The 25,343-nt window shown below is 42.4% G+C and overlaps 3 protein-coding genes across 6 annotated transcripts in view; 2 read left to right on the forward strand and 1 right to left on the reverse strand.

Moving 5' to 3' along the window:
• Nucleotides 1-405: 405 nt before the first annotated feature.
• LOC115058960 (prostaglandin reductase 1) lies at nt 406-4,260 on the forward strand. Its single transcript, XM_029526529.1, has 9 exons — nt 406-449; nt 899-1,049; nt 1,183-1,228; nt 1,360-1,419; nt 1,938-2,105; nt 2,626-2,899; nt 2,985-3,090; nt 3,359-3,477; nt 3,597-4,260. Exons 2-9 carry the CDS (start codon nt 944-946, stop codon nt 3,705-3,707), a joined length of 990 nt encoding a protein of 329 aa, XP_029382389.1. The 5' UTR covers nt 406-449; nt 899-943; the 3' UTR covers nt 3,708-4,260.
• A 1,811-nt stretch (nt 4,261-6,071) lies between these two features.
• txnb (thioredoxin b) lies at nt 6,072-9,582 on the forward strand. 2 transcript variants are annotated; one of them, XM_029526233.1, is made up of 5 exons: nt 6,072-6,211; nt 7,485-7,589; nt 7,895-7,960; nt 8,884-8,949; nt 9,184-9,582. In XM_029526233.1, exons 1-5 carry the CDS (start codon nt 6,188-6,190, stop codon nt 9,244-9,246), a joined length of 324 nt encoding a protein of 107 aa, XP_029382093.1. In that variant the 5' UTR covers nt 6,072-6,187; the 3' UTR covers nt 9,247-9,582. The 2 variants fall into 2 exon arrangements, with proteins under 2 accessions (XP_029382093.1, XP_029382092.1); XM_029526232.1 differs by lacking the exon at nt 6,072-6,211 and having other exon boundaries at nt 7,443-7,589.
• A 139-nt stretch (nt 9,583-9,721) lies between these two features.
• The window catches only part of svep1 (sushi, von Willebrand factor type A, EGF and pentraxin domain containing 1), a 76,994-nt gene continuing 61,372 nt past the window's right edge, over nt 9,722-25,343 (reverse strand). For 2 of the 3 annotated variants that reach the window (XM_029526013.1, XM_029526012.1), the window contains exons 30-50: nt 25,199-25,328; nt 24,830-25,000; nt 24,268-24,441; nt 24,057-24,176; nt 23,789-23,965; nt 22,922-23,006; nt 22,582-22,773; nt 22,026-22,193; nt 21,121-21,823; nt 18,054-20,764; nt 17,595-17,829; nt 17,131-17,286; nt 16,599-16,662; nt 16,293-16,466; nt 15,897-16,073; nt 15,255-15,437; nt 13,890-14,060; nt 12,384-12,479; nt 11,815-11,910; nt 11,388-11,481; nt 9,722-10,012 (exon numbers count right to left, since the gene is read on the reverse strand). In XM_029526013.1, the coding sequence (XP_029381873.1) occupies nt 9,982-10,012; nt 11,388-11,481; nt 11,815-11,910; nt 12,384-12,479; nt 13,890-14,060; nt 15,255-15,437; nt 15,897-16,073; nt 16,293-16,466; nt 16,599-16,662; nt 17,131-17,286; nt 17,595-17,829; nt 18,054-20,764; nt 21,121-21,823; nt 22,026-22,193; nt 22,582-22,773; nt 22,922-23,006; nt 23,789-23,965; nt 24,057-24,176; nt 24,268-24,441; nt 24,830-25,000; nt 25,199-25,328 (6,108 nt within the window). In that variant the 3' untranslated portion in view covers nt 9,722-9,981. The remainder of the gene's footprint in view (nt 10,013-11,387; nt 11,482-11,814; nt 11,911-12,383; nt 12,480-13,889; nt 14,061-15,254; nt 15,438-15,896; nt 16,074-16,292; nt 16,467-16,598; nt 16,663-17,130; nt 17,287-17,594; nt 17,830-18,053; nt 20,765-21,120; nt 21,824-22,025; nt 22,194-22,581; nt 22,774-22,921; nt 23,007-23,788; nt 23,966-24,056; nt 24,177-24,267; nt 24,442-24,829; nt 25,001-25,198; nt 25,329-25,343) is intronic. The other variant, XM_029526014.1, reaches the window with a different exon arrangement.

Below are 25,343 nucleotides of genomic sequence, written 5' to 3' on the forward strand. Positions count from 1 at the left end.
CATCCATTTCTACATGTGGACCAATTCAGAAAAATCTCTTGAATGAAGGAAAGCCTATTTTTAAACACCCCATGATACTGAAACTCTTCTGCCAGTTTTATTTATATGATCAGATCATATTACTTATGATAAAAAAAAATCCTTCTTCCTCTCTCCAATTATTCTTTCTTTGAAATAAAAATTCCGATTTTTTTGTGAAACTGGAAAAAGACATTGATCACTGAATAAAAAACATCTGTGCAGTGACTCACGCCGACGTCAACACGCAGAAGTTACGTAAACGTCCTCCGTCACATGTCGGAGGTGCGCTGAACTTTCAGCCAATCAGATTAATCGATTGACGCTGGTTTTCCCGCCCTCTCTCCTCCCACGCTGTCACTCCCAGCCCATTTGTGCACCGTCCGAACTCTCTGCACTACTTCTGCCATTTCTTCGTGGAAGTGCTGCCGGTAAGTGAATGCAGCAGAGAAGGCTGAAATGGCAAAGACTCCCTGCTGTTTGTGCAGAGGGGGGAAATCAGTGAAAACAAGGACTTTGATTCTTAAAGAGGAATTTCAATTTTAATTTTCAATCTTTGCATTTTTGCTCTTTGCTGAACTAACTAATAGTCATGATGATAGTACTGCATTTTAACCTTGTCATTGTTATACTGGCATATCTGATTGGGTACCATTCTTCCTGGTTCTTGTTTTTGTACTTGTTTGTCGGTGTGTTTGTGGAATGTGACTGTTTACTCTGCTTTCTATTTTAGATTTTATATAACAGATCATTTTATCCACCCATAATACTACAGCCTGAGGAGGGCTCATTCAGCACCTGCTCTAACAGGATCAGTTAGATTGAGACCTTCTCACCTCCACTTTATTTAATTTTGTCCTTTATTTTGCTTTCATGAAAGATACACGTTCAAGTGAAGGCATTACTACGTCCAAACACTCCAGTCATGGTCCAGGCTAAGGTGTGGATCCTCACCAAGCATTTTGAGGGCTTCCCGAAGGACAGCGACTTTGAGCTGAAGGTAGAGGAGCTTCCAGAGCCCAAACATGGAGGTAACTTAACATTGAGGAGGTGATCAAACACGAAACAATAAGAACTCAAAATGAGTCATCTTGATTTGAGTTTCATACTGAAAAGGAAAACTTGTTTACATGTGAATACTGTCGTTCTCTCGTTTTGGTCCAGAGGTGCTTTTGGAGGCAGTGTTTCTGAGCGTCGACCCGTACATGAGGTGAGCAGAGAACCGTGCTGCCTTGAAACATTCAGGGTTATCACAGTGAAGTGTTTTTTAAGCTTAAAAATAATTAATTCATTTAAAAAAAATGCATATGAAATGACATGTAGCACTGTTTGTCTCATCAGGCCGTTCAGCAGGGTTCGGATGAAAGAAGGCGATGCAATGATTGGAACTCAAGTGGCCAAGTAATAAACCCGAACAAACGCGCACACACACACACACACACACACAGAGAACAGTCTTTTATCTGTCACAATTAACTGCTATTCTGAAGCTTCCTTAAACAGACCAAGGCCTATGCCTGCTGCTAATTACGGCAGCCTTTGATTCCCAGTGACTCGAGTTGAAATCAGACTGTTAGAATGTTCTTGGCAGAGTCTTCAGACGCTCCATCTGTTTCAGTGGGAATGTTTTTGTTTATAAACACAAAGAAGAAATTACATTGTGACCAAACTTTCAGATGAACCTCAAAATAATCAGATTCAAACTCACATGTTAGCCTTTCAATTTACTTTGTAGTTAACTACAGCGTGAAAACTCATTAGCCACATGGTTTTCCAAGATGTCATTACACACAAACTGAAGAGTTGTGCGTGCTGTGTTTATGCTATACACTAATAGCATGTATTGAACACAGGGGAAAAACACCTGACTGACAGGTGACTTTATTCTTAATATTTTTTCCTCCTGTTTCTCTCTGTAGAGTGATACAAAGCAATAATCCAGCATTTCCCGTGGGAAGCCATGTTGTCGGACGTTGTGGCTGGAGAACCCACACGGTCAGTGATGGGACAGACCTCATTCCCATCATGCCTGAGTGGCCTCAAGACATCTCGCTGTCGCTGGCTCTGGGTACAGTCGGCATGCCAGGGTAAGATAGATGCTGAGCTGCCTGTGTGGGTGGAAGTTAAGTGGAGAGGGTTACCTCTGTTTCCAGAGGTAAAAGTAAAACTTCTTTTCTAATAGACATTAAGTGGTGACTGGCTGGGCCAACTTATCCAGAGAGGAAGTTGGCCAAAGGTCCAAAAAAGCAGACAGCTCCTTAACAGCCAAAAAGAGCTAACCGATAAATTTGGGCTGTGCCCATTTCAACTATAATGCACAGAAGAATACAGTCAGTCCTCTCCAAATAAATATCACAGGAGATTGCTAACCTGAAAAATAATTTAATGCTCATGCTTAACTTGGAAGAGTGTTGTTTTACTCGCAGCTGAGGAGAACAGCTGAGTTTTGTCTTCCTTTGAGCAAATAAACATGAAAGGCTCAAGATGTTTTGCTCAATGGTGAAGTGAGTTGCTATGGAAGCAATTACAAAGTTTGTTTTACAAAGGCCAGAAAAGATTCTCTATAGGAGTGGAAAATAAACTTTTTAACTTCCCCATTCTTTCCAGACTTACAGCATTGTATGGGATCGAGGAGGTCTTGGGACTCCAGAAAGGTGAAACTCTTCTGGTTAATGCTGCAGCTGGGGCAGTGGGCTCTGTGGTGGGACAGATTGCCAAGATCAAGGGTTGCAAGGTGGTGGGTTCAGCAGGGACTGATGCAAAGGTGGCCTACCTTAAAGAGCTGGGCTTCGATGTGGCCTTCAACTACAAGACTGTAGGATCCCTGGAGGAGGCACTGAAGAAGGCCTCTCCAGAGGGCTACGACTGTTTCTTTGAAAATGTGAGTAAATAGCAACAGTTAATTACTTTACTTTTAATATCATTTATTTTTCTTCACTGAAACTGACAAATACGTCTAATTTTAGGTGGGAGGATATTTTTCAACTGTTGCCTTGCCTCAGATGAAGAACTTTGGAAGAATAGCTGTGTGCGGCAGTATTTCTGTGTACAATGACAGCACACCTCAAACAGGTGTGAACTTTCTTCCTTTAATCTTTAATCTACACCAACAGTCTGTGGCTCTCTTCAGCGCCTCACATTGATGCCTGCTTGTAGAAAAACATAGAGAAAGACAGTTAGGATATTTCAAAACAATATTCATCTCTTCATCCATTTGCTCACTAGAGGGCAACACTTTGTTAAAGAAGAGCTCTGGAGCTATCAAACTGAATTTGTTTCCTTGTAGTGACACCAACAGTGACTTTCTTTTAGTCTGACATTTCTCACTCTCTCTGTCTAGGCCCATACCCTCATCTGACCATGATCTTCAAGCAACTTAAGATGGAGGGCTTCATGCAGAGCAGATGGGAACACAAGCACCCTGAATCCCTGAAGAGGCTGATGGGATGGCTGAAGGAGGTGAGTGGATTAAAAAAAAAATATATATATATATATATATATTGGTGAAGTTTTCATTCCAGCTCCTAGGATTGGCTGTGTTCCTGCTGTCATGTTGATCTTTTGATTTACATCTGTAGGGAAAACTGAAGAAACGAGAGCACGTCACAAAAGGCTTTGAAAACATGCCAGCTGCTTTCATGGGGATGCTGCAAGGAGACAACATTGGCAAGGCTATCGTCGCGGTGTGATGTGGACTGAATGGCCCATAGAGACAGAATAGCATTACCAATAACTAGAACATTATTGGAAAATTCTTACATGAAGGATCCAGCAATGGACGCATACAACTAATCATATATTTTAATTTCAAAATGATTTATATTTCAGTTTTTTATAGCCAAAATAATACAACATAGATAACACATAAAACTCCACACGACCAAATTTGACTCATTTCTTTTGTATGAGGTTACATTTTTCCGCTACATTTGGATTTTGATTCATGGAGACTAAAATAACATTAGTACTTACTCCCGCTTATTCTAGTTGTCACTGCCACCCAAACATTTACCCACATTTTGGAGTCCACTTTATTTGGGAGAGATCAGGCCTCCATGGAAAATTGGTAGGGGATGAAATGGCCTTTTTGTAAGAGAAAGCAAAAAAAAGTTATAATCCTGGGAACTTGCTCGATGGGCTGTGTGGATTTGCTGCTGATACATTTATTTACTGTGACATTATTATCCATTTGCTTTGTATTTCGCCTGAGCTTTTTTATACGTAGTAAAAACATCTTTTTGAAGTCTGTGTTGGCATCATGGGTCATTTTTCATGTGTCTGCTGGGTTTCATATTGCAGACTAAGTATCTTTCCCAAACAAAGCTGGTGTTAATTTATACATGGCTTGCATTAAGGGCTTGAGGAAAAGGAAAAAAAAACCTATTGAAAATGCCTGATCGTTTTAAATCTAAAAGGAGTGTAGTCTAGATCAAAGAGCCGGCACTGTTAGTCTCCTGCTGCCAAGTGGGGCTTTTGTGTTTCACCAGGAAACACGCTTTATTTTTAGATACTAATCTAAATATCATAAGGTAGTGGATAGCCCCAGCTCCATGGTTACATAGGATTATGTTTGTCTGTTGCCATTAGTTTTACTCCAGTGTCACAGCAGGAACATTTAGTTGCATGATAGTTTGTGTGTCTATGGGAGGATGACTAGTATGCCAGTTAAATCTGTAACACACCCAAAACAGTTCTTACCAGTATGATGACTGATGAGTGAATGTGAAAGTGTAAAAATTATTATTATTATTATTACAATTAAGTTTCTCTTTTTATTCATATTCTTAAGGCAATATATTGAGGGCTTCAGTTTGATGTAAGCTTGATGGGGCAGACTGTAAGAACAATGTGAGTTTAGCAGCAGTTAAATTGAGGCTGGAGACATGATGTCATGCGTCTTCTCCATTGCTGTGTGGGCGGTAATTCAGCGGCATACAGCTGCGCAGGAAGAGTCATTTACGGTAAACCAAGAATTTGTCAAGTCATTGTGACTGGAATCACTGTTCAGCCTCTTTCCTTGTACAATATCTAGCAGATAAATATTAAAATACACTTTAATAAACCGTCGTTCTATTTAACAAACCAGAGTAAAATAAGATCGCTCGTAAATTTACTCCTCATAAAAAAGTTGTTGTGTCTTATTTGTCTGTGTGGCCACTAATTCAGTGGAGCTGGTTTATATCTGCAAGACGCCTTTTGACACGTCCACATTGATGCAAAATGCTCAATCATATTCGGATGAACAGTATGAAATTTGGCCAAACATCAAATCGTTGCACGTACGAAGCTGCAAAAGTTAAGATTTACATGCTTTCAAAATAAAACGACACGTCTTTTAATGGCACTCCCAAAGAAGTTAACACAATTCCTGGAAAGTCCCGTTTTGAAAATCCTGTTTGGAGAAAATATGCAAAATAAAGCTTAAGATAAAATAAATTAAGATTAAGAGAGGAAGAACGCAGGCATTGACACTTTTTCTACAAATTTTATGTTTGAGTCTTTAGATAATTTAGCTGATTTTCTTGTTTATACTTAAACGGAAAACATAAAAACAGAAGTTTTTCATAACAATGTTTCATCATATATCTATGATTTATTTAACCACAGATTGAGATTGATTCATAGCTATTTCTGCGACAATAAACAAACAATTAAAAATGAAACATTGACATAACCAAGACAAAGATAATAGCAAATGTTTAATCCCTATCAGTGTGTTGTATTTTAATAATTCCTATGTATCCTAAGTGAAATATTAATCTGAGAAGAGGAGAACTAAAAACAACTTTTGTTATATTCTCTGGGACTATTTAATGTAACTGGTCAAAAGTTCATTATATATTATTATACATATTAATTAATATTCAACAATATTCCTTCCATATATGATATATTTATCGTTTTTTTTTTCGTCTTTTAAGTTCATATGTTCATGGTTTTGGTTCACTACAGTGCATTTCTGGGTTAGATGGAGTGTTGAAAGAGTCATACAGTTTAGCTTCATTTAGCTTAACCTCATGACAGGCTTTTATTTTGTAAATCCAGCTCAGCCACTTCCGCCTGCAGCAGCGATAAAAACGCGGTGCATCGCCTTTCTTATTTAAGAAGCGTTGCCAAACTTCCCGACCATCTCTGTTTGCTCTCACTCGGCCATCGCCCAGCAGCAATCATGGTTCGCTCAGTGGAAAGTTTGGTAAGTTTTGTTCATTTGTGTTTGTTTTTGTCGTTTAAAAAGGCGCCACCGTCGCCGCGTTAATCCGAGCTGCCCGGCCCGAAGCCCCGCAGCGGGCCGGGCAGCTCCGCGCCTCCTCCTCCGGCGGGACATTAGCGGATCCGTTATAGTTTTCTGGCCCGATTCATCGATCCAGACGAGTCTGAAATAATTTTACAACGATTGGCTCGATTTAAAGCGTCGACTTTTATTGAGTTGGTGCAACGCAACGTTGGGTTGGCGGTCGACGTTGAAGTTGGTTTGGTAGTGGTAGGGGTTTGTGTATTCAGTGATTTAATAGTTTTTTCTTTTTTATTTTTTTCCTGTCAATCTAACTCGATATTAATATATATTTATATGGCATAGTTTTAACTGTAAGCTTATTCTGCTCTGCGCGAGTGTCATTGTGAATCAAATCCAGATTTGATAAGCGAATAAACGTATTTCCTAATTATAAAAAAAAAAACAAAACTGCTCCACAAACATCAGAGCAGTTTTCACACCATTTCAGGGTTTGGGTTGGTATATCTGGGACACACATTCCACTGTCGATGGATTAGGAAGCGTTAGATCCAGCCCGATGTGATCACTGACCTGTCGGAAACTAACTTCAGCTGGCCCGCCACCATGTGCAGGACTGCGGACTCTGTCCTCCGGTCCCCCGGCGGGGACAGCCTCTTTTCCGGCCTGCTGTGCACAGACTCGATAGGAGTCTCCTTTTTAGAGGCTGCTGCCTGAAATCATCCATCGCGGATTGTTTGCTAACATTAGCTAATGTCAGGCTGACGTCAGAGCTCTGGTCCAATTTCTGCATGGACACTGGCTGCTGAATCTGTAGCGTAATCCACTGAAAACTCCCCAAATGTTAATGTTTTTATTTAGACACAATTTCTACTTTTTTAAAAATAATGTATTCAAACTTTGACTGCAGCCCAAATTCCCGACTAGACAGGAGGCATGCTGTAGTTTTGGATTCCCCAAAGAAAACATGAAGTTTTTTAAAAGGGAGGGATCTGAAGACTAACCCTGAAAATCCTGTTCTGAGTTGCATAGATTAGCTACATTAGTTCAAAGCTCATGTGAGGCTGAAAGTTTGGTAGTGGCCTAACTGGTCACTGTTAATCTTTGCTTTTCCTTATTTGGCCAGTTACCAAAGCCAACTTCATATAAACAGCAGGACTCCCTCCACTGGAAATTCCCATTAGTTGTTTTTTGTGGCAAGTTTCAGATGATAATTATGTGTTCTACTCTGCAGGATGAATTCAATGCCATCCTGAAGGAAGCTGGAGACAAGCTGGTGGTGGTGGACTTCACGGCCACATGGTGTGGCCCCTGTAAACAGATCGGCCCGCAATTTGCAGTAAGTGGATGGGTTTATTTTATTTTTATTTTTTTTATTTATTTTTTTGTGCAAAAATGGGATCAATGTGGCATCAGTCACTATTTTTATCTGTCAAGGGAAAACCTGCAACAAAGATTCTGTGTTGAAGGATTTTATGTTTAGCTCATGCAACTGTTGGTCAAGGAGTTCAAACTCCAAACAGGAACAAACTGACACTGGATATGTGACGCAAGGGCTCTAAATGCATTACATGAATAATGGAACTCAGCAGCTGTCACATTTGCCCTGAGTATCCTGATTATCACCAATCCACTCTTTTGCAGGAGATGTCAGAAAAACCTGAGTACAAGAATGTCATTTTCCTGAAGGTGGACGTTGACGAGGCTGAAGTAAGTGTCTTTCTCACTGGTATCAGCAGGTGAAGTACAAAATGGCAGTGCATTAGCCACACTCCTTAAAGTCAAGAGGCTGATGTGCTCATAACTTCTGGAGACCTGTAAAGAAAACTTGTGTGACAGAAGCATTGAAAGAATCCTCTTGTTTTGTAGTTCTGACTTGTGTTGCTGGGGTTGACAGCCCTTTAATACTCAAAGCAACGTAGAATGTGAAATCCCCTTCATCAGCCATCGAAACTGCAACTGGGTCATTTGACCAGAATTTCAAATCAGTGCTATGATTTGGTGGCATGACAATAGAGGAATAAATCTGTGCTGTAAATGATCAAATGAAAGCAGCATTGTTGACATTTTGTATGACATTCCTGTATAGTAGCTTATTGTAACCCTGACACACTAACATCAGTGATTTATTTATTTTTTTTAAAGCTTTGAACTCCAGCTAGTTTTAGCTCAGCAGTGGCTCATATTAACCTAATTTACTATTCTACAAGCCAGCAAACAACATAAGCCAGATTGCTCAAACTAATTTTGAAGTTAATATCTTGGACCTACAATCAGGCAGTCTCAGTGGTTGAAATTTGTTTAGAGATCCCTGGGGGAAACTATGCAGGTGGTCCAAGGCTTTTACACCCCAAAGGTCTCTTGGATAAAACAAAGGGCATTGTATCATAGTCTGAATAGCAAATATAAAATGGTTGATGCTGGCAGCGATGATTTAAATAAAAATTCCAATAACCTCCTGTAAATTATGCTGGGTGTTAGCACATGGAGGAATGATACTAATCAGGACTTGTTTCTGGCAATATGTACTGCATGAATGTAAAACTTGTCAGTTTACACTATCAGAGGCCAGGTTGTGTTTGTTGTATTAATATGCTCCAGTTTCCTCAATGTATTGTTTTGGCTCTTTTCAGGATGTTAGCGGACATTGCGGGATCAAATGTATGCCCACGTTCCAGTTTTTCAAGAATGGAAAAAAGGTACAATTCTAATAAATGCCCACGATTGAACATTTGTCATTAACTGTTGAAATGTGTCAAACAGTTCTACCAGCCTTTCCTCATTTCTGATTTTTGGAATTATGAGACTGAAATTATCTTGTGCGAAAATGTGACTGCATTTAAGCAGCTTTAAATCTAAAGTTGAGAAAGAAAAGATTTTATTACAGAATGGTAGGAATTAATGTTTGTAAACCTTTGTGCTCTTTCTCACAGGTGGATGAGTTCTCGGGTGCCAACACCGACACACTGACACAAAAACTGAACAGCCTTAAATGACCAACCCAATGACCACATGCCCTTCATTGTATAAATGCCACAAACACTGTTACTCTTCACCAGTGACTGGAAAAATCCTAGTTTAGTTTCTGTATAATAACCATCAGGTTGTTCATTCCACACGTCATAATTTATTTCACGCATCATGTCTTGGTTTATAGTCCTGTAAACTTAAATGTAATTCAACTTTGTCAACAAAAAGTTTAACCCTGACGTGTCAGCTGCCTTTTAAAAATTGTTTTATATGAAGAATTGGCTTTCCACCTGACTAGTTCATGAACCTTTCTTTGTATGTCATGTTCAACAAAGTGGATTTAATAAATGAAGATGACTTAGTGTTTTGTTTGTGTGTTTTTTTTTTTTTTTTTTTTTTTTTTGGGGGGGGGGGGGGGGGGGAGATAATTTTTTTTTTGTGATGCGTTACATACAGTAGCATCTAAATGCAACCAAACATGTATCAAAAGAACCATTTCCTGGCATTTTATGCTTTAATAAAAATGTGAATAGTTTACACATATACATTGAACAATTGCATCAATAGTTTTTACACATCGTACAAGTATATAGCAGCATATGTTTAATACTGTTGAGTCTCTATATGAAAAAATACAGCTTTATTTTACAAACTGGTTCTCGCTTTGCCTTTTGCAGAGATGAGACTGAACGTTTTACAGGAGTCAGTAACTATACAAGAATTCCCTTCATATGATGATTCACATGGAGCTGAGTGGCACTTTAGAAATGATAGTATCCTGTTTTTCTTTTCCTGCAATGACAAAAATAGCTCATTATAGTTCATATTGCAGTGAACTAACTGCAACTCAAGTTAACAGACCTGCACCTGCAGCAGTGTCCTGTTTTTTGTTTTTTTTTGCTCAAAGCATGCCAGTTGAGTTGGACATGAACAACGATGAGGGCTCACCCAGCTTTCAGCAGCAAGAAAATACTGTGTTGTCACCAGGTTGTGAGTTCAGGCGAGGACTCGCGCTGCACCAGCCCTCTCCATTTCCCTTATTGTTTCTTACTCTAAGCTATTAGTTGCAAGAGGTAAACCTGATTACACAAAGTGTGTATGGTTGCCACAACACAGCCCTCTCTACTTCCCTGATACTGCTGTCATACATTTGATGTAAAAATTAAACTTCAAAGCCTCAATTGGAATAATTTCCCTTCTTCTTAGCAACAAAAGCTCATTTTGCTTTTGGCAAAAGACAAAGCACTTAAAGGAATGTAAAGTAAACCGTTAGAAGTTAATGTACAGTTTTCAATCATAGGATAGACTTGACTCTTTGGAATAATTCTGAGCAGGCGGCCTATAGGGTTTCTACATGATTCATTACTTTGGAATAAAGCTATTGAAGCTGTCCACAGGCAGCCAGGAGACAAGCCTCATACTTTGTTTCCAGCCCCATCACCCAAAGGAGTCATTCATAAGATCAGGGTTAAATGGAACTGCACCAGTAAGCGGCTGACATTTTCTTCCTTACAGTGAATTTACAATTTCACAAAGAAAGTGGCAGGAAACTAAGAAATAATTTTAGAAATAACTGCATTTTTTTCCAACAGAAGTTTCTGTCTTACTCATTTTTTAAAATTGAGTTTCTGTTGACTGAGCTGAATGAGGCTGAATTTTTTCTGCTTCATCATGCTCTATTGAAGGATCTATCAGTCAGTCCACCTCAGGACAGTGAGATTAACAATGGCATGTTGCTATTGTCAGGATGACTAAGCTAACACGCTGATGTTGGCATTTGATCTTTGAAAGCACCGCTGTGTTTTTAAAAAACGACTTAAAAGAGCTTCTAGCGAGCCTGTGCATTTAGTGTTTTTACTTCAACCTTTTGTGAACTGTTAAAAATAACAGTTACCTTCTACTCTTTATCAAACAATGTCCAGAAATTCTTCCCAGTCAAGTAAGAATAAACATTTTATAAAGCTGCTTGGTGTTTTTATTTTAAGTTCTACTTACTAAGCTACATACAATGATCCAGTTATCACTGGTGCAAATAAACTTACTGCTATTTTTCATTTTAATTATTTATATAAACCACAACATACTCTTTTTTGTATTTATTTAATTCTCATCTATGAATAATCTAATGAGAAGTTTTCAGTGTGTCTGAGTGTTTGTCTTTGATCACCTGGAGCAGTCGTGCCCACTCCACCCTGAACTGCAGTGACATCTATTCGGCCTGATGCATCGGCCTCCATTCTGACAAGGTGATGAACACACAGCTGTGGAAAAGACACACGCACACAAAAACACTTGTTAATTTGATACGGTTGTCATGGGAAGAATGATGTGTGTTGTGGTTGTATTGCTTTTATCACACTCTGTTCAATAAGGAAATTGTATAGATATTTATTTTGTGCCAATATTTTTTTTATGACCAACAGTAAGTTCATGAGGAAGGTGGAAAATGTCGTTTTATTATAAATATTCACTAAAATATATATTTAATATATTGGAGGAATAACAGGAATCCTGTGAAGTGAGAGTTTACTCTGTACAGGTACTCCTGTCATACGTCACTGGCTGCTCGAGCACTGACTCACACATGAACTCACCACTGTGACAGCGTGTCCCCGTCCACCCGGTGGGACACTCACACTGGTAGGGTGCCACACACCGGCCTCCATTCAGGCACGGCAGGATGCAGATAGCTGTGATGAAAGAACAGGCGAAAACAGGAAGCTATTTTAGGTCTTAGTGATGCCATCTGTTTGTCGGTATCCTGAACATTTAAAACATTAAAATAGTACTGTAAAATTGTAAAAACTTGCTTTGGGAACTGTTTAAAATCAAACACTGAAATCTCTCACTTATAACAGCATCCACTTACGACAAAATAAAGTCTGCAAAAACTGAATGGCTCTGTTTACTTTCTGTAGCCACTGTAGGTGTTGACTTTTAATTCATCTATTTAAAAGGCATTTAAATCAATTTTAAATCGATCAAGTCCACACGTGTGACTTTTGCCCATTAATTAATTACTGCTGTGAGCAATAAAAAAAAAAAGAAAAAGAAGAAGGTCAATTTCTGATCCTACATTCCTGAGCATTTGAGCTTGTTTAGTTAAACAGTCAGTATCATGTTGTGGGTGTTACAGAACAATGTTGAATCATTAAATACTCACGCTCTTCACAGAGCCGGCCCATCCAGCCCTCAGGGCAGGAACAAGTGTTGGGCCGTTGACACACACCTCCATTCTGACACTGTAGCCAACACACAGCTGAGGAAGATGTTTGCGCGCGCGCGCGCACACACACACACACACACACACACACAGACACACAAACAGACAATGACATACCAAACACAGAAGCAGTTTACATTTCACAAGTGGAAAGAGCAACACACTGAAGTGACTTCCCTTTCAGTGAAACATTTGTGTTATTTCTACAAGCCTCTGGTGCAGCTCTTAACTGTGCAACCTCATGCAACAGAATGAGAACATTCGTACAATCCAGATTATATTCATCTGTGCAACTCATCATCAACAGACGTGCAGACATGCCTGTGGTGTGTGTCTCTGTGTTTCCATATTTTTCTATTAAACTAAGCCAGCCTGGATCCAGCCCTTATTTTCATATGTAAACAATGGTGTCATTTGAAATTCATGGCACACAGGCTAGGAGGTGTTTTCTGTCTGTTTTTGGAAAAGCAACGGGTTTGGGGATTTGGAAGTTAACAACCGAGTTGATTTTCTGATTAATTATCTGCACCCCTGTATTTAAAGCGGATTTGTTTAATTCAAAGGACCAACTTTAAGGTCAGCCAGTTTGACTAACTGTACCTTTACTGCATTTGTCTGATTACACAGAGGAAAAATACTTCATCTCTTGATATTTCACCTCTTATCAGCCTGCTGAAGTTCAGTTCTTTATAGTTTTATAGCTTTTTCTATCAGGAAATGATAAATTCTTTACTTTTCAGAACCACCTGTCTACATATGTCAATGACTTTCAAGAATGACTATGTTCAGAATAGTCACCTACATGTTTTTACCACAGATGAGTCAGCATTGACAGATGTGTAGCGGCTGTGAGTGTTTTATATTTTGGTCATCACGCTTTAAAGGTTATGTTGTTTATGGGTGCATGTGGGTGTTTTCTGGCTTGTAGTCATTTGGAAATTCTTTGAGGACAAAGTATCAGTTGAACATGTCTTGAACTTGCACTGCGCTTTGGTCAATGGAGACACCTGTGGATCAGTAAAGGCTGCACACCAAAATTAGAAAAATGATGCCAGAAGTACATCCATCATATCGAGCCATTTACAAAAAGAACAAATATCCACTGCTGGGCAGAGTAACTGTGTCTGAAATTCAATACACATGACCAAGTGTTTTTAATATGCATAAAATGGAATGTTTTTCCTCAATGGGGCTGGATCTAGGCGACAGAAACTACTCATATATACGAGTCATAAGTCACAGAGAGAGACATCGGTCACTGCACTGCAGCAAGGAAGAGCTCCCGTGCCAACGCAGCCTTGTTTAACCACAGAAAAGTTAATATGGCCCACAGAGCAATGCAGCTGCTGGAGATAAGCAGAAGGAATCCGAGACAGAATTAGGAGGCTGAGAAGCAGCATGGCGTCATGAGCGAAAGCAGAAGTGTCCTCCTCTGTGTCTCTCTACCTCTGCACGTGGGAGGCGGCGTCCAGGTGCCATTCTCCAGACACCTGCTCCTTCCAACGCCCTCCATGGTGTATCCGCCAAAACACGAGTACACCGCCACGTCCCCGAACTGGAACACTGCCCCACGTACCACCCCATTGGCCACATGGAGCGGGGGGCCACAGGACACCCCTGTACAACAGCCCAGATGGAACGACCCCCGAGTTACTCACTGCACTACTCGGTGTCTTTTTTTGACAGGCTGCTGCTGCGTTGACTGTGTCTTTGTTCTTACATAATTTGATTTTCACTAAATGACCTAAACAGCTGAAAAAAACCTCAATTTCAATCCAGGAAATAATTTACAATAATGTACATTAGCAGCTGATTCTGTAAGAGTTGTTAAAAGCTTTTTCTTTAATTTTTACATATATCAATATTAAATAATGTGGTTTTTGGAGCTACTGTCTTGGGCTTAGATACAACTATGCACGTGTGTCCTACAGAGGGAGAAAAATCTGTGTTGATTAAAGGAAATTCAGTGTGTTTTCTCTACCGCTCATTACCCAGAGAATTCCATGCAAATTTTCTGAATGTATCACATAGCTCAGCTGTGTGGCTTCATTTAAACACCGCCTATGACAAAAACATGGTTTAAAGGATGATGGTGGGGCATGCACACAGGAGAATAAACTCCATGCAAAGACAAAGAACGAGCCTTAGTAACATAACCACCTTTTTGTTGCATATTCACGACAACTGCGCCTAAGAAAGATCAGAGGATTATCTGACAAAGGTTGCCATAGAAGCTGCAGAGGTGCCCATAATTAGTCCAGTGTAGAGGGCAGCAACAGTGTTTGATGCCGCCTCATTTGTTTTGATAAAAGCGCAGTGAGAGATAGACAGGAAGAAATTATACTTGAGCCAACAGGCAGATTTCAGCAAGCAGCCATGCAAGTGTAGAGCAGCACTTTCACAAGCTGATGGGACTGTGCAGAAGTGTGAAACATTAAATACAGGTTTGTTTGTTTTTTTTACTTGATCATATAAAAGAGAATTCAGGAGAAGTGAAGTATTAAAGTCTGTGGATTTCAGTAAATATGAGACGATATTTATTTTTCCAAAACAAAAATATGATTAAGGCACAGGGGCTGATGTTTTACAGAGCCACAAACAGTATTTAATTTTAAATTTACATTTTTTACACAGATTATCTAGAGCAGACAATTGATGGTGAAATTTACAGCCAAAAATCTTTTTACATTGCTGTTTTTAAGCGAAAGATCCATTAAACTCCATTAAATTTTGATGCACGTTTATGCTCATACAATATGTAATCTTACCAAACAGGACAAAAAGAACTTCAGCCAAACAAAGTCCACTTACTTTCGCAGACAGAGCTGATGGGGTTCCAGGTCTGGTCCGGCCGGCATGTGATGGTGCCACTGCCTTTCACCTGCTGACCTTTGGGACAGCTGACACGTACAGACTGACCCACAAAAAACTCCCTCTGCACTCTGTTACTAGTCCTGGCCCCCCTCCAGCCTGGAGGAGTGGGACAGGACTTGGCTGTGAGGGAGAGAAACCATGGATTCATTTCTCCCAGACTGTTTAACACAAACAGCAATAATGTGAAAAAGCTAACACAGCGTGTGACGTATATATAGAAGGAAGTTTAAAGCAGAGATGGTTGTTAGTAAAATGTTTTTTAAATCAACACTCTGATGACCAAACTAAGTCTTGGTTTCATTTTTACAGACATTGTGTTTACAACTGTGGGAGGGACTCTAACTCAATTGTTGTCAGAGTTTACAGTGTGAAAACACATTATGAAACTCAGTGATGTTGCAAAGGATCTTCAGTGGAAAGCTTCTCTGATTTGGTGCACATGATGCTAATGTTTGCCAAATGAAACTTTGTGAGACTGTAGCCATCATCAAGCAAACTATATAACTTCCTCTGGAACTCGCCTGCATTTCTCCTTTAATTGTGCGTTTGGGTGTTTGTGTGTGCGGCAGAGTTTCTCACGTTGACAGGTTGGGAAAGTGGAGCTCCAGGTGTTGCCCCCCATGCACATCACCAGAGGCTCTCCCATCAGACTGTAGCCTTCATCACACTGGAACGCCACAGCACGCCCACTGCTCAGGTTTTTCTCTTGCACTTTTCCATGCAGGATCTGTATCAGGCTGTCACAGCCCCTGAGCACTGACGTGAGAAACATTTAGAGAGTTTTTTATTTATTTATTTTGATGGATTATTTATATAATGTGAAATGCATCAATTTCCTCCCACAGCACAGAACTTTTACTGGAAATCATGTGTGACAGCTTTGAATTTGCAGTTGTTACAATCAGCTCGTTTGCACTGCTGGTAAGAACTGGCTAGACATCAGCATTTGTTATTATATACTGGCCACCCTTTTACCTTCACATGTAGGAGCTGGCTGGCTCCATGTGCCATTGTTCTGACAGGTGAGAGTCGTAGAGCCGACGAGCTGCAGCCCAGCATTACACACATAACTTGCATTGTGCAGGTATGTCTCTCCTGTCACCTGGACCAGTGCATTTTTTACTGTGGGAGGGGGCCCACAGGACTGTGCTGAGGACAAAATGAACAAACATACCAAGTTTCAAAGGTGGGGTGGGGCTGCTGTATTGTCCATTTCCTGATTCAAAACATTCAGTCTGTGAAAAATGTTCCTTCAGTCATAAATAGTGGCCTCAAACATACCAACACACACTGGCTGGGTGCCACTCCATGTTCTGTCTCCCTGGCAGGTCTGGATAGAGTCTCCCTGCAACAAAGGGATCAGTGTAATGCTACAAAGCAGAGCAGACACCATGACACAGCGAAATGTGACCTATATTATTATAATAAGACAGATGTTTGTTTGTTTTTTTTTTTTTTACATCAAACTGTAACTGCACACTATTTGTGTTGTCATTGTGTTAAAAGGCAAACATTCAACTGAAGGAAGTGAGTATATCAGCAGGTATCAGTGTCTCAGCGGTGACTCCTTCTGTTAGCTGTTACAACACACTCCAAATGATTCCTGAGGAGAAATCATGTGACTGTATGGAATCTGACTCCTGCCCATTAGCTCTGTGTCGACAGACTGTTGTTTAAGAGTAGAGCACAAGGAGGAAGCGAACGAGGTCTGATGCATTACAGGAAACAAATGGCCATTTATGATTGGCCGACAGATTATAAAGCCTCTGTTGTAAAATCATCCTTTATGAGACCTGTGTTTATGTGGCAGTACCTTCATGTTAAAGCCAGGGAGGCAGGAGTACATGACAAAGTCTCCATAGTTGTAGTTCTCCCCTTCAGTGACCCCATGAAGAAGAGGGGCTGGTTTCTCGCACACTACCAGCTCACAGGAAACTGTCAGGATACTTGGAGTCCAGTTTCCCCCCAGCTTATCCACATCACCAAAGAAAGGACAGGAAAACACGGCATTATTCATAGTTTCTTATTGGCAGGTTGGACTGAATAGAGGAACGAGATAAGCAAAGTGTTGCAAACCAATAATGGCTACTTATTAAGATCAAAGATATAATGCAAAACATGTTTAACACAGCAAACATTTCACATCTAAATTAAAACAAATGTTCATAAAAGCAAAATGAGCTTTAGAAGTCTGAACGTCGTTTTTGCAGATTTGGTTAGCCATTAACCAGGCAGTCACATAAAGACTGGAACAAATCATTCACCAATATTTCTTACCTGACATTCAGCAAGTGCTGACCCCTGCAGGTAGAAGCCAGGGGGGCAGGAGAGGGTGATGGTGCCTCCAACAGGAGTCAGCTCCTTCCCAGTAACTATCAAATGGGGGATTGAGAAGTTGGTGGGCAGCGGGCAGGGAGTGGGCTGACACCGAATGCTGTGTTTGGACCATGTGCCGTCTCTCTGGCAGGACAGAGAGTCTGTCTGTGTGGCTCGTTCGTAGCCATCCTCACACCTGGAGAACGAGTTTGAAGACGTAAGGAGACTCAGAAAAACTTTACGGACAAAAAGTGACAACGTTTTTTTCCACAGAAATAAAGGCAGAGAAAACAGGCTAGAGTAAATTACATTTTCATTGCAAATGACAATGTGATGGCCTACGCGTATCAGAAATGCCATGACAATGAAGACAAACACAAATTAGATAAATAACTAATAAATCCGTGTAGCAATAATTACCTGTATGTTATTTGGTTTGGAAAGCTGAAGGTGTCTCCAACCACCTGAGCGTGGGCAACAACTGGAGGTTTTCCACAGTTCACTGGCTCACAGCTGATCCTGGGTTCCCCCCATCTACCGTCTCTTCCACAGGAGAGGTACGGGTACCCCTTTGGCTGGTAGCCAGGCCGACACCTGTATATAACTGTGTCTGGGAAGGTGGCACTGCCGCCCTGCAGCACAGCGTTGGGAACTGTAGGCGGAGCGACACTGCACCTTCCCCGGCCACATACAGGCACCCCGGGGCTCCACACCCCGCCCTTCTCACACACTGCCTGAGAGGGACCCAGCAGTTTGTAGCCATCATTGCACTGGAAATGCAAACGGTCCCCGCAGGAACGCTCACGTCCAATAACCAACCCAAACTTCAACACAGGGAAGGCGCAGATGCAGGGCCGGCACCGAGGCACTGTGCCCAACCAGACGCCTTGAGCGGAGCATCGCAGGATGGGATCTCCAACTACCTGATAACCATCGAAGCAGACATACTCCACCATGTCGTCGTAGTTGAAGCTGGAGCCGTTCAGGAAGCCATGGCTGATGTCCTCAGGAGGATCACAACTGATGATATCACAGCGAGGGGCGGGTATGTCCCAGAGTCCGTCTGACTGACAAACACGTGTGGAGGCTCCATTAAGTGTGTATCCTTCATCACATTCATACTTTACCTTGCTGTTGAAGCCAAACTCTGACCCCAGTACGTTCCCATTGGGTATTGGTGAAGGTTTCCCACAGTGGGCAGGTACACATGCTAGAGACTCGTGGCTCCAGGTGCCATCAGCCTGGCACACACTGACAGATTTACCTTTTAAGAGGAAACCAGGGCGGCAGCTCAGTTCTATCTCACTATTATAGGTGTAGTCCTCTCCTTTAAAAGTAATATCACTGGGGACTTTAGGAGGACCACAAGACAGCGGCTCACAGAGCGGCCTCTGTCCATTCCACTTTCCATCTGCTTGGCATGCCATAGTGTCACTACCTTTGAGGACAAACCCAGGATTACACTTGTAGTAAAGAACCTCAGGATACACAAAGGCACCCCCATGAGGTGTGCCATTAGCAATAGCCCCTGGGTCGCCACAGGAAACAGGTTGACAGGAGGGGGCGTCATTAGTCCACAATCGACCTGACAAACATTGCCTGACAGGCTCGCCCACAAGCTCGTATCCTTCCTCACAAGTGTACTTGACCATGCTGCCGAGGATGGTGTCCGTCACATTCACCCAGCCATGCTCCAGAGGGGGTGGTGTTTCACACTCTGCTGGGACACAAGTCGGCGCTGTCCCATTCCAGCCTCCGTCCTCCTGGCACACAAGCCTGATGGGGCTCGTAAGATCGTAACCTTTGTGACACCGATATTCAATCAATGTCCCATGAAGGAAGCTCAAGTCTTTAGATGAGGCTAATGTTCCAGTGCCTACAGACGTCTGCTCCGTCACCCGAACATACTCCCCAAAGTCAATGTGAGGAGGGAGGCCACAGTCTGACAGTACGCAGATTGGAACAGAACTTGACCAACCAAACTCCTCGCAGGTCAGATGGTCCTGACCGACTAGCTGGAAACCAGGAAAACAGCTGTAGAAGATAGTGACACCAAAGCTGTGATCCTGACCTTCCACAAACCCATTTTCAATGGGTTGAGGTGGGGTGCAGGATATCTGCACACAAGCAGGTGGCTCCACATTCCATTCTCCAGTGGCTAGGCAATTCAGACTCTCTGGGCCTTGGAGGTGGTAACCACGACGGCAGGAATATGTGGCGCTGTGGCCAAACTGGAGTTTTGTATAAACTACTTTTCCATTGACTATTTGCTTCGGGATGGAACATTCAATTGGACGACAAGAGGGCACCCCTCCAATCCAAAGTCCCTTTTCTCCACAGAGGACGGTGGAGTTGCCAACTAAGTTATATCCAGTCCTGCAACTATACAGTGCTTTGCTGAGGTACATTAGGCCCTGGACGTCCACTATACCATTAGAAATCTCGACAGGTTGAGGGCATTCAACGGGGATACACTCTGGATGAGGACTGCTCCACAGCCCGTTTGCTAAACAGGACACAGTCTCCTCTTTTCTGAAAGTGAAGCCATCTATGCACGTGTAGGTCACCACTAAGCCAAAAGGGAAGGGGCCAGAGGATAAGGAGGGACCACCGAACGACACTTCAGGAAGTGGCCCGCAAAACACTTGCTTACACACTGGGAATGTGGTGTTCCACTCCTGTGATGGGGTGCAACGGAGGAACCGGGCACCCTCCAGGACGTAACCATCCTCGCAGGATAACTCCACTGTTCCAGACTCAGAGTCCAGGCCCTTCAGGACCAGGTGGCTCTCCTCCAGTGGTGGCTCTGGACACTGCACTGGGGAGCAACGCGGTTGTCTCGTCTTATCCCAATGTCCGTACTTCAGGCAGGTCCAGATGGCGTCCCCAACCAACTCATAACCCTCATCGCACACGTACTCCACTTTTTGGCCCACCTGGAACTCAGAGCCCCTGTAATACCCGTGGACGATCTTGGCTGGAGGGTCACAGGTCAAAAGGACACAGGAGGGAGGGTCATTGTTTGACCACTGACGGTTGGCTTGGCAATATCGATCCCGGTGACCAACTAGTTTGTAGCCTGTATGGCAAAAATATGTGACCTTGCTGTTGAAGGTGTATCGAACTCTGGCCTGTGTGGAGATAAACATATAAACATACAGGTATTTACTTCTTTGAAAGAATGGTTGCATTAGTGGCAAATATAAATATGAATTCATTATTTGTTCACAATTTTAAAAACAAAGGATCCATTCATTTTAATAATTGAATGTTAAACTGGAGACAACCTGCACATGTTGTTCTTCTTCTGCTGATCTAAGTTAATTTAAAGTCAATGAACTGAGATGTGGGATCGTTTACAGGAGGAAGTTCAGTCATGATAAGGTCACACAACATGACTAATGCATGCAATTTAAGCAATTAAAATAACTAAATTATTAGGTCATGGCAATGTATATTATTGTTTGTGTTTTGTTTTGATATTCACTTTATTTGATTTCTGGCGACTGTGGCGAACCTGGAAGTGTCCATTCCTGAGAAAAGGCGGAGAAGAGCAGGATACAGGAACACAGGTGGGCAGAGCTCCTCCCCATTCTCCATTGGCCTTACAGGTCCTCCTCTTCTCCCCTCGGATCAGGAAGCCCTTATCGCAGCTGTACGCCACCACAGCACCAAAGCTGTAGTTGGTTCCGATCATATAGCCCCGATCGATGCTCTCAGGCTTTGAGCACCTCACCGGCACACAGCCAATATCATACGGCGAAGGCTCCCACTCTCCACCCATCAGACACCTCAGTGTGGCTGTGGTGTTGAGCATGAAGCCCTCTTCACATTTATAGTTCACTTCAGTGTTGCTGATGTACTTAGGTTTGTTGACTGAATCTAAAATGGTGTGGGGTAGTTCAGGCGGGCGTAGACAGAAGTTTGCGATGCAACGAGGGGCCTCCATGCCGTCAGGAGGCGCCCACACACCCTGAGCATTACACACCATCTTAGAGTTGTTGCTAGCGGTGTACCCATCAGTGCAGTAGTAGTTAGCCGTGTCTCCAAACAGCTGGTGGCTCTCATATGGCTCTGCGTGATCAATGGCGGGTGGTGGACCGCAGGAGCGGGGCACGCACTGGGCAGAGCTGTCACTCCATTCGCCGCTCGGCAGACATTCTCTGGTCTCTGTGCCAATCAGGGTGTAGCTGCAGATGGAGGCGACCAAAACAGATTACCAAAGGGAAGAAGAAGGAAACATAATTGGACATCAGACAGGTCATTTTTCAGGAACTGATTTACTTGGTAGGTCCCCGCTGGAAACAGCTGAGTCGGTTTGAACACGTTCACTTATTCAACTGACAAAACATCACAGCAAGAGTACACAGAGTAGACTTCAACCACATTTACCCTTCTTTGCAGACATAGTGCACCTTGTTTCCCAGCTCAAAGTTCTCTCCTACGGTCATAGCGTCTCTCAGGGCCGGAGGTTCACTGCACAGGACGCTGACACAGCGGGGGACCGGCCTGCTCCATTCTCCTGTGGCTTCACAAACGATGTCCATGGAGCCCTGCGGTCTTCACACCGACACACTGCTTAGTTTACACACCAGCGCAATTACATAGTCACAGAGATTTATGGATGGCTGGTAAGAACAAATAAACGTATCAAAAGTGATGACAGCATCCAAAGTCACACTGAGTTCAGGGTGCAGGCTGCAGCAATATTTTACCCACATGGGTCAGATCTCATTTGGACTATAAAGCTAATTTAGTCTAACTAAAGTTTAGATGGACATCTGCGACTGATGCATATATTATAAACTCACTGATTCATTTTTATAGCTTGTCGCATTCACAATGTCATATAGTTTTATGCTACCAATTAGTCTTTGTGTATGAAGCACGCAGAGGAAATGAACGTTTCTTCAGTGACGAAGTTAAACCGGCAGTAATTGGTCCATACCTGTATCCTTCAGTGCAGGTGTATGTGACAGTGGACAGGTATGTGTTGGTGTTGAGGTTGTAGTCGGCGTTCTCAACAGTTGGAGGCCCCCCGCAGGTCACTGGGTGACAGAGAGGCGGCGTCCCGCTCCATCGCTGGCTGGCAAGACACTGGAACTCATACGGGATCTGAGGCAGGAAGCCTTTCATGCAGCTGAGTTGGATGAAAACAAAGTCAAATACAGACTAAGAAATGGGGGCTAGTAATGATATTGTTGCCATTTCTTGGAGTTTTGCCACCTATTGTTGATATTTCTACTGTTATCATGGCACTATGGTGCTGTAGGGGATGCAAATGATACCTGAAAGTCACCTTGCTTCTATAGGTGAAATTGTTCCCTTTCATTATGGAGTTCTCTGGAACAGTTGGTGTTGGACAGGAAAGGGCTGCAAACAAAAGAAACAAGATGATTCATATCTCCTTTTTCTCCTACAGGTGAAGGTGTGATATTCTACATCACTTCTGATTTTCAGAGCCCTTTCACTTTTTTAAATTTCACACCCGGTGATACAACCATGTTTGTGTGTGCTCGGAAACCTAAATCCATTAAATGTGTGCTTTGCTGCATAAAATGAATGATCCAACCGCTACAACTAAAAACAAAACATGAGAAAAATACCATGTTGTTTCTTTGGGTTTTTCAGATGATACAGTTCGACAACAGCTGTGGTGTGAATGCAACAGATTCGCACAGTCTGCAGGTGCTGAGTAAGGCAGTTCCCTTCTCTCAAAGAGGAAGAATGTGGCTTCCAGCCAGGCTGGAGCTGCTGCAGTGGTCAGGCTTTTCAACCCACGGCACATTGGAGGACAAAAAGACAGCTGCATTTTTAATCACCCCTTCGCAGCTCTGGGGCTGAGGCACATCAAATAATGTGCATTTGTGTCTGCATATGTCAGTAGTGTGCATTTACATGTATCCGTTTCTCTGCTTGTGCGTTTTTTGTGAAGCGTATTGGCACTGTTATCTGTTATCATCAACTTTCTCCATTTATTGAAGAGACTGAGTAAAATCTTTTGATGAATACATAAAAAAATTAAATCTTGACTACATTTTTAAAGTTTTCAGCAAGTGTGCTTTGGAAAGTTTTGGAAATGTTTAGAAAATGCCAACTAAATTCGTAAAGAAAAACTGTTTCCCTGAAGTTAACTCCACGTCTCCACTTCTCACCTCTGCAGTACGGGACGGGATCATCCCAGTTTCCTGTCTCCAGGCAGTAGAGCCGAGCCGAGCCGATCAGCTCGTAGCCATTGTCGCAGCCAAACACAACCTCACTGCCCATCAGAAAGTTGCTGCCGCTTCTGTGACCGAACTCTGGAGACCCCGGGTTCTCACACTTCACCGGCTCTGGTGGGAAAACACACAAACAGCCCCACGTCAGCATTTGTTCTTCTTCTTACTTTCACCTCCATTGATTGTTGCCTGTGAGGTCTCCTACCTGTGCAGTTTTTACCGTCTCCTCTGTACGGGTGAATACAGGTGCAGGTGTAGGAGCCGTCTGTGTTCTGACAGCTGGCGTGATCGTCACAGTCAGATCCCAAAGCGCACTCATCCACATCTAAACGCAGAGACAAACACGCAGAAATGTTTTGACTCTTCTCATTCTCTCAGACAGGACATTTATTTTGGGTATGCTTCATCATAAGTACCGAGACAGGCCGGTGGATTTCCTCCCCACTTGCCGCTGTTGGTGCAGTGCATCTTAGCGTCTCCCAGCAGGTAAAAGCCAGAGTTACACTGATAGGCCACAGAACTGCCAGCGTGAAACTCTTCACCTTGAAACAAGCCGTTCTCCAGAGGATGAGGTCGTCCACAGTTCACACCTGTAACACACACACACACACTTACAGCTACACCAATATAAGCTATACCATACATCATTAATCAGAGACTTGGTGAATATCCAGTTGTATGATTGTGAAATGATCATTCATGAGTCATACATGGAAATCTCAAATGCTTATTTGGGGTTTGTTGTGCTTTTACAAAGACTTTATTAAGTCTGAATTAGTTTCTCTAACTCTAAAATATAGATTTGGAAATGATTGTCGATAAATGGCAGATTCAGTTCAGATTCAACACAAAATTCTAATAGTGAAGAATGAAAACTTAATAAACCTGGAAGCTTATTTGCATTTGTTTTGTATCTCCTTTGAAAATCCTTTTCCAAAGACCCAGATGAGAGAGGAGCACTTCATGAAGGTGTCTTACGTTCACAGCTGGGCAGGGGGTGACTCCACTCTCCTTTATTCTGGCACTGCAGCACTGGCTCCCCCACCAGGTAGAAACCAGGATCGCAGGACAGCTGGACCTGAGCCCCCGGACTCACCTCCACATTGGAGGCATGAAGGTGGGGCACAGCGTTTTCCAGTTTGGGGCAGTCTGATGAGACAGATATGGTGGAGTCAGAGTCGCTGTGATTTAAAACGCTTACATGAGGGCAGTGCAGAAAGGTTCTGTTCTAAATGGTTTCAATTACTTTATTAGAAAAAAACAAAAAAAAAAACGAAAAAAAAAAAACAATGTGTGCATCCGTTTTCATCTTTTATTTTATTACTGACATTTGTACAGATTTCCTACCAGCACAGAAAATGCTGTTGAGGTTTACTTTGACTCTGCCCACCACCCCGTTGAGAAAGTCTGGCCAGGCGAGGACGTTCCCTCGGTGGGTCACATGAGAGGCTGGACAGCTGCTGGCCAGGACCTTGATCTACAACATCAAATA

Source organism: Echeneis naucrates, chromosome 18, assembly GCF_900963305.1.
Source record: "Echeneis naucrates chromosome 18, fEcheNa1.1, whole genome shotgun sequence".
Lineage (NCBI taxonomy): Eukaryota > Metazoa > Chordata > Actinopteri > Carangiformes > Echeneidae > Echeneis > Echeneis naucrates.

What these genes read in the sequence shown, in the direction of transcription:
- LOC115058960 (XM_029526529.1), top strand. Translation starts at nt 944, where the DNA reads ATGGTCCAGGCTAAGGTGTGGATCCTCACCAAGCATTTTGAGGGCTTC. An exon ending in AGCGTCGACCCGTACATGAG is followed by an intron (nt 1,229 to 1,359) that starts GTGAGCAGAGAA and finishes TTGTCTCATCAG; the next exon opens with GCCGTTCAGCAGGGTTCGGA. An exon ending in ACGACTGTTTCTTTGAAAAT is followed by an intron (nt 2,900 to 2,984) that starts GTGAGTAAATAG and finishes GTCTAATTTTAG; the next exon opens with GTGGGAGGATATTTTTCAAC.
- txnb (XM_029526232.1), top strand. Translation starts at nt 7,458, where the DNA reads ATGATAATTATGTGTTCTACTCTGCAGGATGAATTCAATGCCATCCTG. An exon ending in AGATCGGCCCGCAATTTGCA is followed by an intron (nt 7,590 to 7,894) that starts GTAAGTGGATGG and finishes ACTCTTTTGCAG; the next exon opens with GAGATGTCAGAAAAACCTGA. An exon ending in TTTTCAAGAATGGAAAAAAG is followed by an intron (nt 8,950 to 9,183) that starts GTACAATTCTAA and finishes TCTTTCTCACAG; the next exon opens with GTGGATGAGTTCTCGGGTGC.